Source organism: Sceloporus undulatus, chromosome 5, assembly GCF_019175285.1.
Source record: "Sceloporus undulatus isolate JIND9_A2432 ecotype Alabama chromosome 5, SceUnd_v1.1, whole genome shotgun sequence".
Classification (NCBI taxonomy): Eukaryota; Metazoa; Chordata; class Lepidosauria; order Squamata; family Phrynosomatidae; genus Sceloporus; species Sceloporus undulatus.
The window spans coordinates 189,875,903-189,891,678 of NC_056526.1; the positions used below are offsets into that span (position 1 = coordinate 189,875,903).

Consider the following 15,776-nt stretch of genomic DNA (forward strand, 5'->3'; position numbering starts at 1 on the left):
AGGTCTAGTTTCGGGCTTGAACCACAAAATCCCAATGTTTAGCCTACCCAAGCTTTAAGAGCTTCTGAACAGGGCTATCTCTCAGCCCCATCACCATCACAAGCAAGTTTGGTGAGGGCACGAGAGAGAGTCTTCTCCATGGCTGCTCCCAAGTTGATGAACTCCCTTCCCCAAAGGATCTGGCTGGTCCACTCCCTGCTGTCATTCCACCAGCAGGCAAAGACTTTTTTATTTAGTCTTTAATGTGCTGCAGTAGATGGAGCTTAAAAGATCTTTTAACTTATGTTTTTAACGTGTGTTTTTAAAACAGAAGTTGGTTTAATTGTATTTTGATTTTTGTACTAAGAGTTTTAGAGTGCTGTGTTTTTAAGAGGTTATAAGCTGCCTTGAATCATATTCTGGGAGAAATAAATATTAAATAAATCCGTGTTCAGATGTAATTCCAGCTATGGGGAGCCTTGAGCAAGTCGCACGCTTTTACCTTCCAAACATGCAGAAATTAAACACTATTCCCAGTTGCACAAAATTAATTACAGTGGGCCCTTGGTATCTGCTGGAGTTTGGTTCCAGGACCCACCAGATATCAGAATTCCTGGATGCTCAAGTCCCATTATATACAATGGCATAGTAAAATGGTATCCCTTATACAAAATGGCAAAATCAAGGTTTGCATTTTGGAATTTCTATATATTTCTAAATATTTTCAAGCTCTGGATGGTTGAATCCATGGATGCAGAATCTACAGATACAGACAGGTCACTGTAATTTAATTAATTTTTATATTACCTTCGAGAGGGATAATTCAGGCCTGGGTTTCTGCACAACAAGGACCATGGGGACCACATGGAAGATGCTCCTCAGGCCAAAGTTCCAATGGAAAAAGCCTCATGCAACTCTGAAGGTACCATTATGACCACCTTGAGAAACTACTGTAGTTAGATGTAGGGAAAAGTGGCACATCTGCATGGCAAGGCACCACACACAAATTGCATGAAGAGCATTCCCTCTCCCACACAAATAAATACTAATTATAATGATCATTATCATTTCTCTGTGTTTAAAAATGGATGTAGAAACTTGTTGTAATTCTAAGTGGTTCCTCTCAACTCACTAGGGCTCTCAAAGCAATGTGCAGTTGTTTTAAAAACATGAAATAAATAACAAGAAAGCAATAAAAAACAGTCAACGCTCCTCTTGAGAAATAGTTCTAAAAGCTACCACTTTGTAACTTGCCTCCTTGCTGCAGTTTGCTTCTGCGAATGGGACCTAAATGACTTCCCTCACAAGGATGTTGTGTGAACAAATGAGACAAGAAGCTGCTTTACGTCAGTTGACAATATATAAGTAAATTACTATAAGCAATTTATAAGTATGAAGTTGAAGGCTTTCATGTCTGGCTTCCATAGTGTTCTGTGAGTTTTCTCGGCTCTGTGGCCACGTTCTGGAATAATTTATTCCTGACGTTTCGTCTGCATCTACAGTTGGCATCTTCAGAGGGCCACAGATGCAGGTGAAACGTCAGGAATAAATTCTTCCAGAACACAGCCACAGAGCCTGGAAAACCCACAGAAAACTAATTTATAAGTAATATATAAGTAATTACAACAAGTAAAATGTTGAGACTTACTTAGATGACACATGCAGTAAAGAGAATAGGTGGAGAGGAGCTAAAGGGAGAATGAGGATTCTTTCTTCCTGCCTCATTCTTATCTGAATCCTATTCATGTCAAGAGTTGCACATGCTTTCATCTTGTTATAATACAGTGATGGGATATGCAGTAGTAATAGTATGTTTTAGAACTGTGAGCTCAGAGACAAGCGCTGAGATAAGGCAGGTAAGGAGGCGACCTCGCCTAAGGTCATTTGTAAAAAAGCCTCTGGCTCCAACAACCAAGAGAAAGGGATGGTGTGGGAAAGGAAAGAGAAATGTTTTCATTGATTTTAACAAATAAGAATTAAGCCGGCCTGAAATTTGAATTGTGTTTAGTTTAATTATGTGATTGTAATGTTTGCTGGTCAGTTCTGACAATGAAAGTCACCAGACCGGACCTCTAATTTTTCTAGTACAGTACGTTTTTACTACTGAGCCTGAGTTTCTGAATTTTGGTATCTTGCTGGATTTGACAACTAGAAATACATAGAACAGGTGTATAAAGAGATGAGAGGGAGGTTTAAAGATACCACCTAAGGCAGCTGAATGCCCTCTAAACATCAGCCCAGCATTACAGTCTCCAAAGGCATAAATGGCTTAGGCAAGAATTTGTACCTTGCAAAAAAACCAGGCAAGGCAACAACAATGATGAATAGCTTAGCTCCGATGTGCTACCAAGTGGGACGCAGCCCAAGGCCCATCATATCAGAAATTAGGAAGATCTATACCCTTCTTAAAGATTTGTAAATTCCTAACTGTTAAGAAAAAAAGCACTCAGCAGTAATTATTTATATGGCAAGAAACTTCTACGTTCATTTGCGAACTAAAAAAGTCAGCATGAAAAGTCATATATATTCTCACCTGCATTTCTATTTTGCTTAATTCATCCAATTTTGCAAGCAGTTCTTCCTAACACAATGCACAACAAATTCAGACACGCAGATACTCCAGGATCATGACATTGTGGTTTATATACCGTTTCAGGTAAGTGTGAATTTAGCAGGTCTCCATCTCTGTCATTAACAATGAGAAAATTAAAGCACTCCTTACCTAAACAGTCTATGTCTACCCAATTTAAAGCCATTCTTACTCTTTCCTTAGTGAATCTTTGCAAATGATCCTCCCCCTTTATTTTCCCCATGGGGTAAATATACCAATAGTCTTCCAGCTTTTCACTGAACTCTTAAAATCTTTTCTTTTGTCTCTTCTCTGAATCCTCTCAACATTTTCAGTTCTTCTTTTAAGTGTTGACTCAGGAACTCACATGCTAGTCTAGATATTATAATCTAGCTGACACCTAATCAGCCAGGTGTGTAATTACCTAAAAATGCCTTACACAGAAGTTTCTAATTCTGAATCCTGTCATGCTGGTTCATTTTGAGATCATAGTCTACTCCTGACTCTTAAGTGAATACTCTTCAAGTTATACGTTGCCCTAGGCCTGTGGCTGGCAGCCTCTATTACTCCACAGAGGTCTTGACTTCAGTTCCCAGAAGCCTCACCCAGCATGGCTAATGGTCAATTCTGGGAGTTGAATTCCAGGAAATCTGTGACGGGCAAAAGATCAAGAACCACTGCCCGAGACCAGTGCTTTCCAAGCTATCTAGTGTGGGGGAGCAGCAATTACCATATATGCACAACCTCATGTATAAACTGAGGGCAGGTTTTAGGACCAAAATTATGGATTTTAATACAACTCATGCATAAGTCAAGGGTAAAACCTAGGAACATGTAACAAAGGATCTAAAGGATAAAGGAAAGGAAAATAATGCCCAAGAACTTACAAAATTCCAGCAAGTGTAACTGTGCTCATACTAATGGCGGAATGGGAGAAAGAGTAGCACGGGGCTTCCAAGGCAGATTATGCGCTTGCCTTTTACCAGGGGATAGGTCCTTTTTAATAAGAGTTAAAGTACTGTATTTGCAATAACCCATGGATAAGTCGACTCAAGTTTTTTGGGGGTCAATATTTTGCCTCAATTTTCTAGTCTCTAGAGTATATACAGCACTTTCTTGCAATGTGCCAAGGATGGGTACCGTATTTATACCCATTTTTCTACCAATGTTTGTTTCCTGGAAACTCACCAGGAATCTGGCTGGAGTCCAATGATTCTCAAACTCTGGTCCTTCAGGTGTTTTGGACTTAACCTCCCAGAAGCCCTAGCCAGCTTTACCAACAGTCAGGAATTCTGGAAGCTGAAGTCCAAAATATCTGCAGAACCAGAGTTTGGGAACCACTGCTGTAGTCAATGTCTTCTAGACCAGCACTTGACCACCACATAGAGTAGTATTGCCCTCGATTATGCTCTGTCTGACCATATCCTCTGGCCATCCCATGTCTCCAGTGTTGTTCATGGCTCCTGGGCCCCCCATGTAACACTGGCTAAAATCCAGTCTTCCAAAAAGACATCTCACTTAGTTGATAATCAACAAAAGCCAAGTATAATGATGATTTAGAAAGCAGCCATCTAGTAGGTTAGCCATTGAGTATGTTCCCAAAGGAACTATAGCCCAAACTTCAACACCGTGTGGTAATGGCAACCAGAAAAAGCTGTTTGTGTGAGAGAGCAGAGGATAACATACATATGAAAAGGAGGAGGGTAAACTTGAGCACACAGGACACTGCTTATGGTTCACTGAATGAACCGCGAAACCCTAGACTCCTTACACTGGGTTAAATGGGTGAGCCAGTCCCACCAATCCATTTTGTGGCTATTCATTCATTTCTGCCTCCTAAATGAGCCAAATTAAGAGACAGATAGACATTAAAATGCAGAAGTCTAACAAGTAATAAATCCGCCTCACACACAGAAGTAGAAGTAGTTGTTTTTGTTTGAACAGTTTAAGGGCTCTGTGAGACCTTAAAGATGCAGAAATTTATGATGGCATGAGCTTTTGCAGGCAAAAGCTTATTTTGTGCATCCAATAAATACGTAATTATTTAAGGTGCCACAGTACGGCAGTTTTTGACAGGCAGCCATGGCTCCTTCTCATCTTGTAAAATAATTTATTGGCAAGTAGATGATGTTTCTGGTGCTGCTTTTTAAATAAAGACTAAGCTCAGAGGCAGGAAAATTTTGTGCAGGAAAAAATGAAACTACGCAAATCTTAATCGTTATGTAAATAGGGATGACTGTTGCTTAAGTGCCATGGCAATTAATGACAACATTTCTTTATTTTTCCCATAATGTAGCAATCAGCTATTACAACAAACTTTGTCACATTTAATTTTTTAATTAGGAAAGCAGAGTAGATTTTGAGTCCTATTGAAGTAATTAGCATCTATTAATAACTTTTAATGGTAAACCAAAGTTGTGCGATAAAAGAGGAACATTGATGCACATTCATTAGTCTCAGTAAATCAGATGCTGAAGCTTCCATTTCCACATTTCAAGCACCTTAATTCAATTTGGAGGCAAAGCAGGAGACAGCTGTATGTAGGTTTGTGCGTGGAGGGGGTGGGAGACCAATTACTGCCCTCAAAGTTTCTATAGGATATTCATGGGATAACACACACAAATAGAAAGTTGTGTGTGTGTGTGTGTGTGTGTGTCTTAAAGTCGTTTCCAACTTACACCAACCTTAAGGTGAACCTATCATGGGGTTTTCTTGGCAAGATTCATTCAGAGGAGGTTTATCATTGCCTTTCTCTGAGGATGAGAGAGTGTGACTTCCCCAAGGCCTCATGGCTGAGCTGGGAATTGAACCCTGGTCTCCAGAGTTGCAGTCCAGCACTCAAACCACTATGGCACAGACTCAAATGTACATAATTACATGGAGACAAAGAGCTGTTGGTGGTGGTGCTGTTGCGGTGTGCCTTCATTTTGTTTCTGACTTATGGCAATTACAAGGCAAACCTCCTGCAGAGTTTTCTGGGGCTGAGAGTGTCTGACTTACCCAAAGTCACCCAGTGGGTTTCCATGGCTGAGTGGGGAATCAAACCCTGATCTCCAGCTGCAGTCCAACACTCAGACTATCACACCACTCATTTGACAGCCCAGGTTAACAGTGAATGACAGTGTTAACTGGAAGATAGGGCAAACTATCTCTCCACCCTTTGTCACCTTGGTGAACTCCAAAGTTTGGATCCATGCTACCTCCTTAAAATAAATTGAGGGATGGAGTGGGGTGTTGGGAGAATAAACTGGCCTAGTCCACCAATACTCAGTCTCTGGTCCTCCAGAGATTTTGGATTTTGCATTCTGGAAGTCTCAGTGAATAAATAAAAGAATAAATAAACGGTTACACGCTGGTTTGCCTGTCAGACAAGCCAATCACATACCTGCGTGTTCTTTCCTGCTGGCACCGCACGGGCCATATTTGGGTGATCTGTGGTCCTAGATTTACGGCTTCCCTTGGTCCACTTCTCAGAGCGAGTCTTCTGAAGGCTGATGTTGCTGTACAACTGAGAGAGTTTGGGAGAGATGTGCACTCGGTCCTGTCCAAAAGCCCTGATCAACCTGGCTGTGTCAATGGTGGAAACAGAACCACTCGCTTCTGTCCTACTGGCACTTTCTGTCTCCAGCTGAGTCACCCCTGATTCAGAGGTGTTGCCACTTAAAACACTGGAGTCTTTGACAGGCCTCATCTCTGAAGAGGCGTCACTCAGACTCTCAAAGTCCTGGCACTTCTCTTTATCCCTGAGGTCAACAGCTGTGGTAGCTCCAATATTATGAAACCTGGATTTTGATAACTGTGCACTGCCGACAATTTCTGGGCTCTCTTTTACCTTACTATGGGATGCCAAGTTACTTCTATATGCCACTCTTCCTTGGGATTTTGTCTTCTTTGGCTCTTTTCTCTTCATCTCCTCTTGGACACTGCTCTGCTCATCCTTGGAAGGCACTACTAGTGAGTGCCTAACAGGGTTTTGCAAGAGTCTTGCTAATCGATCAAGTCGCTCTACCAGAGACAGCTCATTTCTGCCACTGCTATCAGCGATACGTTGCAGTGGCTGCTTCTGGCGCTCTAAGTATTTAGTCCACAGTTCATCCAAACTGCCAGTAAAATAAGTGCTCTGCATCACTGGGTGATCAGCCACCTGCTTCTCTTTTAAGCCAGTCCTTTGAGTGCCTGGTGAAAGCGGCTCTTTTGCCGTTTCATGACCTGTTTTCCTCCTGTCAGGTTGACCTGATTCTCTTCTTGGTGAGTCTGTCTCAGAAGGCTTGCTGAACCTTGACCCCTCAACAAAACTGTAGTCTAGTTCAGCAGTCAGTGGGGAAAACCGCTCCTCTTTTTTCCGGTGAGGTAGAGAGGAAGGGACCTGCCTTCTCTCTGTCATTTCCTTGTGCTGGAAGAAGTCTTTAGAAGATGGGGCTGGACGCTCCTGTACTGAACACTGCCTCAAGGAATCACTTCTAGGAAGAAAGTCAATTTCATGCTGCAGAGGCACTGGGTGGTGCAGGTAAAACTCACCAGGCTTGAAGACTGAATGGATCGTTTTGACAGATTCAAGGGCTTTTTTGATATCAGCACTTTCTATACAGAGGGGAAAGACAGACAAAATGAGATATTTTAGTCATCATGTTCAGCTAGAAAGAAAAAGCTACTTGCTCTGCACAATCATTTCCATTCTAAATTCAGCATGCTCTTGCCTCACTAACTCAAGGCATACGTTATACATGCCCACTCCAAATAACCACGTCAACAGTACATTACAAACTGCACTTAGAAAACATCCTTTGATTTCAACAGTTGTTAAAAATATCCCTGTGCATTCTGGGATGAAAACTGATGCCCACTCTGCTAAAAAATAACCAACAAACCATACATTTGCCCCTTCTTTAAAAAGGAACACAATGTAGCATCTGGCTAAAATGGCCTGGAGACTGGAACATGTTCATTACAAAGAAAGACTTGTCTACAGAGAAATATTTTAGTAAAAGAAAGAAAAATTAAGGAAATGCACAACAGAGGTTTATAAAATTGTAAATACTGTAAAGAACAAAGACTATTTTTTCTCAAACCAAGAGAATTTGGGATTATCTCATGAAAAGATTTGCAGTAGGCCAAAGAAATCAGAAGACGGCAAGGACTTAGAAGGGCAGCTATGAAGGAACTAGACAAGCTCTTGAACTATAAGGATACTTCACTGAATGTTAGGTATTAGTACTTAAGTTAAATGAATGGAAACTAGTGGTTGATTACTGGAAGAAGAAATTGGAAGAAATATTCAGTTTAGGATTGCAGAATAGTACTGACTGTATTTTTAAGTAGTGTATCATGTATTAAAAACTGACACTAGTATTAGAATTTGGTTAATTTTTATTTATTTATTTTCCTTAGGGGAAATTAGGGAAGTATAACTGACAATTAACAAGGCAACTGTTATATGTATTTGTAATTGGTTGACCAGCCGAACCCAAAGGGTGGTCAACAATGTCTCCTCTTCATCCTGGAGAGAAGTGGGTCCCATAGGGCTCTGTTCTGGGCCCAGTGCTATTCAACATCTTCATCAATGACTTGGATGACAGAATTGGGGGCATACTTATCAAATTTGCACATGACACCAAATTAGGAGGAATAGCTAATACTCCAGAGGACAGGATCAACATTCAAAATGATCTGAATTAGACTAGAAAGCTGGGCCAAAGCTAACAAAATGAAATTCAACATGGAGAATTGTAAGGTACTGCACTTAGGGTGGAAAAATGAAATGCACAAATATAGGATGGGGGATACCTGGCTAAATGTAATGACGTGTGAAAGGGATCTGGGAGTCCAAGTAGACCACAAGTTGAACATGAGTCAACAGTGTGATGCGGCAACTAACAAGGCCAATGCATCAATAGAAGTATAGTGTCTAGATCAAGAGAAGGAATAGTGTCACTCTATTCTGCTTTGGTCAGGACCCACCTGGAATACTGTGTCCAGTTCTGGGCACTACAATTCCAAAAGGACATTGAGAAACTGGAGCATGTCCAAAGGACGGCAACTAAGAAGGTGAAGGGTCTGGAAACCATGAAGCCCTATGAAGAGAGACTTAGGGAGCTGGGGATATTTAGCCTGGAGAAGAGAAGGTTAAGAGGTGATATGATAGCCCTGTTTAAATACTTGAAGGGGTGTCATACTGAGGAGGAAACAAGCTTGTTTTCTGCTGCTCCAGAGAACAGGACCCGGAGCAATGGATGCAAGCCACAGGAAAAGAGATTCCAGCTCAACATTAGGAGGAACTTCCTGACAGTAAGGGCTGTTTGACAGTGAAACAGACTCCCTCACAGTGTAGTGGAGTCTCCTTTCTTCGAGGTCTTCAAACAGAGGCTGGATGGCCATCTGTCGAGGATGATTCGATGGAGGGTTCCTACATGGCAGGAGGTTGGACTGGATGGCCCTTGTGGTCTCTTCTAACACTATGATTCTATGATTCTTTGAATTAGTTGAAACAATGAACTGGCAGATTGGAAGTCATTTGTTAAACCTTGTCCTTAGAAGTTAATATTGTTGTAGTAGTGTATAGTTTTTGTAGTTGTAGATGTAGAAGCAGATGAGCTTTTTTTGGGGGGGGGGGTTGTAATGTTTGCACTTTTTGTGATGTTGTAACCCTATGTATGTGTTTTATATTAAGATTCGTTTTTTGTTTGAATAAAAGAAGAAGACTAAAGTAAGGATGGTCCATGCCATGGTACTTTCAACTTCTATGTATGGTTGTGAAAGCTAACCAGTGAAGAAAGCTGATAGGAAGAAAATCAACTCATTTGAAATGTGGTGCTGGAGGAGAGTTCTATGGATACCATGGACTGCTAAAAAGACAAATTAATTTGCTCCTAGAGCAAATTATGCCTAAATTCTCCCTAGAAGCCAAGATTGCTAAACTAAGACTATTGTATTTCAGACATATCATGAGAAGACCTATCTCACTAGGGAAAAAAAACATTAAAGCTTTGAAAAATGGAGGGCAGAAAGAAAAAGAGAAAGACTACACTCCAGATGGATAGACTCCATCAAGGAAGGCATGGTTTCTTCTACTTGTGGAATTATCTGCCCATGTTGTGCTGAGGATCTCCAATTTAGATGACTTGTGAAAATAATTAAAATAGATTTATCATAGTAAATCTAACCATGGCTATGATGAGAGTTAAAACAGGGCCTCCAGGATATCTCTAAACCAGGTACCACAAATAAATAAAGAACTGGACTGCCTACCAGAGACATTTTTGGTATAATTCAACAAGGCAACTGAAGATGCAAGCTCCTCCCAGCAAGAAAATAAAATTTGCTCAAAGAAGAGAGTTCTGCTAGCTAATCAGTTAACTGTCCATTGCTGTGCTGAAGTGAAGTATCTTATAATGTTACCATGTTGGAAAAGAAATGTTCCAAAGCAGATCAGGGCCTCTAGAAACATACACTGGGAAGCAGAAGTCAGGAAAGGGTCTCTCATCCAGCTACAAATAAGCTTGTTTGTTGTTCATAGAATCACAGAGCTGGAAGAGACCCCAAGGGCCATCCAGTCCAACCCCATTCTGCCATGCAGGAACTTGCAATCAAAGCACCCCCAACAGATGGCCATCCGGCCTCTGTTCAAAAACCTCCAAGGAGAGAGACTCCACCACACTCTGAGGGAGTATATTCTACTGTTGAACAGCCCTTACTGTCAGGAAGTTCCTCCTAATGTTGAGGTGGAATCTCTTTTCCTGTAGCTTCCATCCACTGTTTCATATTCTAGTCTCTGGAGCAGCAGAAAACAAGCTTGCTCCATCCTCAACATGACACCTCTTCAAATAATTAAACAGGATTGTCCTGTCCCCTCTTAATCTTCTCTTCTCCAAACTAAACATGCCCATCTCCCTAAATCGGTCCTCATAGGGCTTGGGGGTTTCCAGACCCTTCACCATTTGGTCACCCTCCTCTGGACACACTCCAGCTGGTCAAGATCCCTCTTGAATTGTGGTGACCACAAATGGATGCAATATTCCAGGTGAGGCCTGACTAAAGCAGAATAGAGTGGCACTATGAGTTCCCTTGATCTAAATGCTACACTACTATTGATGCAGCCCAGAATCACGTTGGCTTTTTTAGCTGTCTCATCACATTGCTGACTCCATGTTCAGCTTGTGGGCTACTAGGACTCCTAGATACCTTTCACATTTACTATTGTCAGACCAGGTGTCCCCCATCCTATATCTGTACATTTCATTTTTTCTGCCTAAGTGTAGTACCTTACATTTCTCCCTGTTGAAATTCATTTTGTTAGTTTTGGCCTAGCTTTCTAACCTATTAATGTCATTTTGAATTTTGATCCTGTCCTCTAAGGTATTAGTTACTCCTATTGTTGTGTGCCTTCAAATAGTTTCCAACTTATGGCGACCCTCTCATGGGATAAGCTTGTACAAACATAAATGTGCTTGTTTTGATTAGGGCTGCAGAATTTGGATTGCCTGTGTATGGCTGGGAATTTTCCTGTGACAGAAAAGACTGTACTTCTTCATCATGATAGACACATGCATCTTAGTATCCTTGTTTTCCCAACATTTCTGAGTCCCTCCATCTAATACCAACATCTCATGAGCTGTGTATGTCACTGCACTACAGCAGGGGATCAAAGCTGCACAGGCATGAATTCTTCCTCAGCTTTTCTGTATCTGACTGCACTGAGACTTTTATGTGAACAAGTATAGCTGGTTATGATTCTGTACGCTTATGCAGCAGGCTCAAGCATTCTGTCCACGCTCCCTCTCTCTAAAGTGGTTTGCTGTTCTGCTCTAATTCTTCTGCTGTTTGAGATTGCATTCCACATTTTCCTCTTTCAACACTGAAGAAAAGCTCTGAATGGTTCATTCTACACTGCTAAAGGAGATAGAGGGAAACACAACACAGAGGACAAGTAACATGGAACAAGACCTTGCCACAAACCTAGATCTAACTCTGCCTACACATCTTTACTCAGACAAAACCATTGCCAGGCCTAACATCACCCATAACATTACAAAGGCTTTCATTCGCTCATCTCTAATATGATATATGCCATCCTTGGTCTACAATGCCCCTCAGCAGTCCACACCGGACACAAAGGGCAGTCTCTATGCCAGAGAGGAGAAGACATTAAAAATGGGAATAAGCAAAAACCAGGTGCAGAACAACCTTTTGGACACACCATCTCAGATCTCTGAACAGCAGTGGCTGTTCAAAGGAGAATTGAAAGAGAAATAGCTGACTTAAGATATATCCAAAACTCTAGTATATTGACAGTGATCTGAAAAGAGACAGTATGCTTCCTGGCATACTACATATATCATCACTGTCATTATCATCAAAAAGTAAAGCTGCATTAGTCTGGAAAACTAGTATGCAGAGAGATCTGTAGCACCTTTGAGACTGAAAGAAACAAGTTGGTAGCATGAGCTTTTGTAGACTTCAGCAGTAATTGTTGTTGCTGTTGTTATTTATATGGCACCATCCATAGACATGGCACTTTACAAACAGAATAAAACATAACTCTTTCAATAATATAAGATACTAAAATACAATGCAAAAAAGCCACACACACAAACACCCAATGCAGAATAAAACATAGGCAGTACAGATAATCAGTTATAGTAAAAATATAAAGCATTAATCTGAAATTCAAAAAGTTTTATAACACTACTTGAGATCCCTGCCATAAGTAGGTTCTCATGATTACCTTATTACCCTTCATCTGTGGTCAAGAGCCCTTATTTTTTCCCCATACCCCAAAAAATAAAATAAAAATCCACTACTCATCTTGGCTTGATGTCGGTCCTGTCCTACCTTTCTCCTGTAACTACCTTTTACACCCACTTTAACTGCCATAGCTCAATGCTATGGAATTCTGGGAACTTTACTTGGTTGTGGCACCAAAGCTCTCTGACAGAGAAGGCTAAATGTCTCACAAAACTACAACTCCCAGAATTCCAGAGCATGGAGCCACTGCAATTAAAATGGTATCAACCTGGATTAATTCTGCAATGTGGATGCAGCCATAGACATAAACTTGGGAGAGAGGCACTAATTTACAGGTACATTTATAACAGACCTCACAAGTCATTCCAAGTTCTTCTGCACCTTCAACTGAGCCATGGATTACAGCACCAGTTCCTCCTGTTCCAGCCAATGTAATCTACACAGCTGTGTGCTACTTGTTATGTCCAGTTGAAAGTGCTGGAGGATAAGATTCATTCCCTATTAACTTGCTGTTCTGGATTCTGCAATGATCTTTGGGGGGAGGCCTAATTGAAATGGGGCTGCTTGTGACCACCATTTACTCATTAACTGCCATAATTATGTTACTATGCTGTGACCTGCATACAGTATTCAGAATGCTGTATAATGCAATTATTTTTCTCTCTAGCGGCATGAGGATCTGCCTGCAGCAGAAAAAGCAAACATCCAGTAATTCTTTCTTCAGGAAGTGAAAACACGCACTCAGTCAAGGGACATATGCCATCTTCTGTGCTGTAAAGTTATCCTCGATTCAGCTTTAAGGAGGTCCCCAAGCTAATTTTCTATTATCCAAGATCAAGTTAGTCACAATGATTACTGGAAAGCAAGGGGCTTGCTGAATTTTCTCCTGGTTTTATTATTAAAATAGAAGGCTAACAGTTAGCAGACCCAAGGATATTTGCTGTCATATGACTGATGCAGAGACAGGAATACGCACAACAAATGTAATGGACCAGTAATTCCATCCCAGGACTGAGATAAAGTGAGAAATCTTGGCTTTCTACTATCATCCACTCCTTAATGTGGCCCTCCAGAAAAACCTGTTGCAGAGCATAGGGTCAGAACAAAAGTCAGCCGCCCATCATTTTTTAAAAAAAATATTCGGAGTGTAAGTGTTGTAGACGTGTTGTTGTTGTGTGTGCCTTCAAGTTGTTTCTGACTTGGCAACCCTAAGATTTATGTTGACCATAAGATCCTTATGCTGACCTATCACGGGGTTTTCTGGGGCTGAGAGTGTGTGACTCGCCCAAGGTCAGCCAGTGGGTTTCCATGGTTGAGAGGGGAACAGAACCATTGTTAACTGAGGTATACCTGTAAACTGTTTGCATGCCTTTGTGCAGACCATCGGCAGCAGCAACCTTAACTGGGTTTCAGCATCTCTGATGTTGGAAGGACTAATATTTTGACCTTCTTTTCCTTCCAGACATCACCATCCCCATCTAGTGGTCTCAAGCTGGTGAAAATAAAAATGTCCTTTTCATGTTATCCGAAAACCACATTACTGCCTCACTTTCCCATTTCAAAATTTAAAAACCCAAACCTTCACCTTTGTGGAAGCACAATGTACAAGAGGTTTCTGGGCCAAAATAAATATTTTGTTGGTACAAGATCTTATTTTAGTTTAGGTAAGGGGATGTGTTTTTCGATGTGTATATGTTATCTAACTGTTTATGTAATTGTTTTTGCATTTTTGTAAATCGCCTTGATCCTTTGGAAAGGTGGTATATAAATAAAATATTATTATTATTATTATTATTATTATTATTATTAAGATCTATATTTATCTATTTATTATTTAAATAGTTACTTCAGGGTGGATGAAGTAGGACCCATGGGACACATGTGGGCCCCAGAGCCTTTGGGGACATATTTGGTTTTTAAAAATCATTTAAAAAATTCTTCCAAAAAGACGGACCGCATGGGTCAGTTAGCCCAATTCCCTGCCATGCAAGAAGACACAACTAAAGCATTCCCAAAAGACGTCCAACCAGCTTTGTTTAAAGACTTCCAAAAAGACCTCCACTACCCTCTGAGGCAGTTTATTCCACTGTCCAAACTCCTTTTAAAGTATGTGTGTGTGGGCATGCCTTCAATTCACCTGTTGACAGAAGCACCGTGAATTTTAGTAAACTCTTCTTAATGTTTAGAAAGAATTTATCTTCTAGTAATTTGACCAGTGGCTCATGTTCTAGCCTCTGGAGCAGCAGAAAACAAGCATGCTCCATTCTGTATATGACACCCCTTCGGGTGTCTAAAGATGGCTATCATGACACTTCTCGGTCTTCTCTTCTCAGATGTCCAGAAAGATAGTTACCTTTGAAACCTTCCCACGATGACACCTTTTCTTGAGTCCAAGCACCCTTTACTACAGTCCTTTTACTATAGATACCCTCCCCGTGTTTGATAGCTCCAGTATCTGGAGGATTCTCATCCCTTGAGCCAAGCACCTGTGCAGGGAATTTGGGAGGGATGGCGTCATTTGATCCTGTTTAGAGAGGAAGCAACAGAAAGAATTGCAGAAGAAAGACAAGTTGGAAGATAAAAGAATAGTAGTAAAACATTGATCAGAGCAAGCTGCTGAAAAGTATCGGTAAGCAAAAAAGCCTGAGGGGAAGGGCTGCTACACTTCCATCTTTATGCTAGTTTTCTCTCTATAGTGCAGTTTTGAATCCTGCAAACTTCTGCTCTATAGTCTCTCATACTCTCAGCTTGTTTTCCCTAAGGTCTGTCCAGCACTCTGCCATCAAAATGCTTCATCTCTCTCATTTCTGTGCCCTTGTTGCCCCTCATACAATCCTAAACCTGGCTTCTTGCCCATCCCCAGATAGAATCACAGACAGGAAAGTGACTGCAAGGGCCATTTAATCTAACCCTCTGCAATGCCGAAACATACCATAAAATTCAAGAACTCCTGAGAGGTGACCATCCAGTCTGTTTAAAAACCTTCAAAGAAAGACAGCCTACCATCCTCTGAGGCAGTCTATTACACTCTCAAACAGCTCTTACCGTCAATAAGGTCTTCCTAATGTTGGACAGAATCTCTTTTATTGTAATTCAAATCTCCTAATTCATGTTCTAGTATCTAGAGCACCAGAAAACAAGCTTGCACCATCTTCTACATGAAATCACTTCAGATATTTAGAGATGTAAGGGCTGTTTGACAGTGGAACAAACTCCCTCGGAGTGTAGTGGAGTCTCCTTCCTTGGAGGTCTTTAAGCAGAGGCTGGATGGCCATCTGTCAGGGATGCTTTGATTTGGATTTCCTGCATGGCAGAAGGGGGTTGGACTGGATGGCCCTTGTGGTCTCTTCCAACTCTACGATTCTATGATGTCTATCATGTTAGCTCTGTCTTCTCATCTCCATGCTAAACCCAACCAGCTCCCCAAGCTGTTCCTCACGGAGGACAGTTTTCAGGTCTTTGATCATTTTGGTCTCCCTCCTCTGTA

The 15,776-nt window shown here is 41.1% G+C and overlaps 1 protein-coding gene across 6 annotated transcripts in view; it reads right to left on the minus strand.

Annotated features, from left to right (window-relative positions):
- The window catches only part of ALMS1 (ALMS1 centrosome and basal body associated protein), a 111,015-nt gene that overhangs the window by 24,068 nt on the left and 71,171 nt on the right, over window positions 1-15,776 (minus strand). For 4 of the 6 annotated variants that reach the window (XM_042469045.1, XM_042469042.1, XM_042469047.1 and 1 more), the window contains exons 11-12: window positions 14,643-14,813; window positions 5,934-7,129 (exon numbers count right to left, since the gene is read on the minus strand). In XM_042469045.1, the coding sequence (XP_042324979.1) occupies window positions 5,934-7,129; window positions 14,643-14,813 (1,367 nt within the window). Of the gene's footprint in view, window positions 1-2,519; window positions 2,665-5,933; window positions 7,130-14,642; window positions 14,814-15,776 lie in introns of those variants that run through there. The other 2 variants (XM_042469048.1, XM_042469046.1) reach the window with 2 other exon arrangements.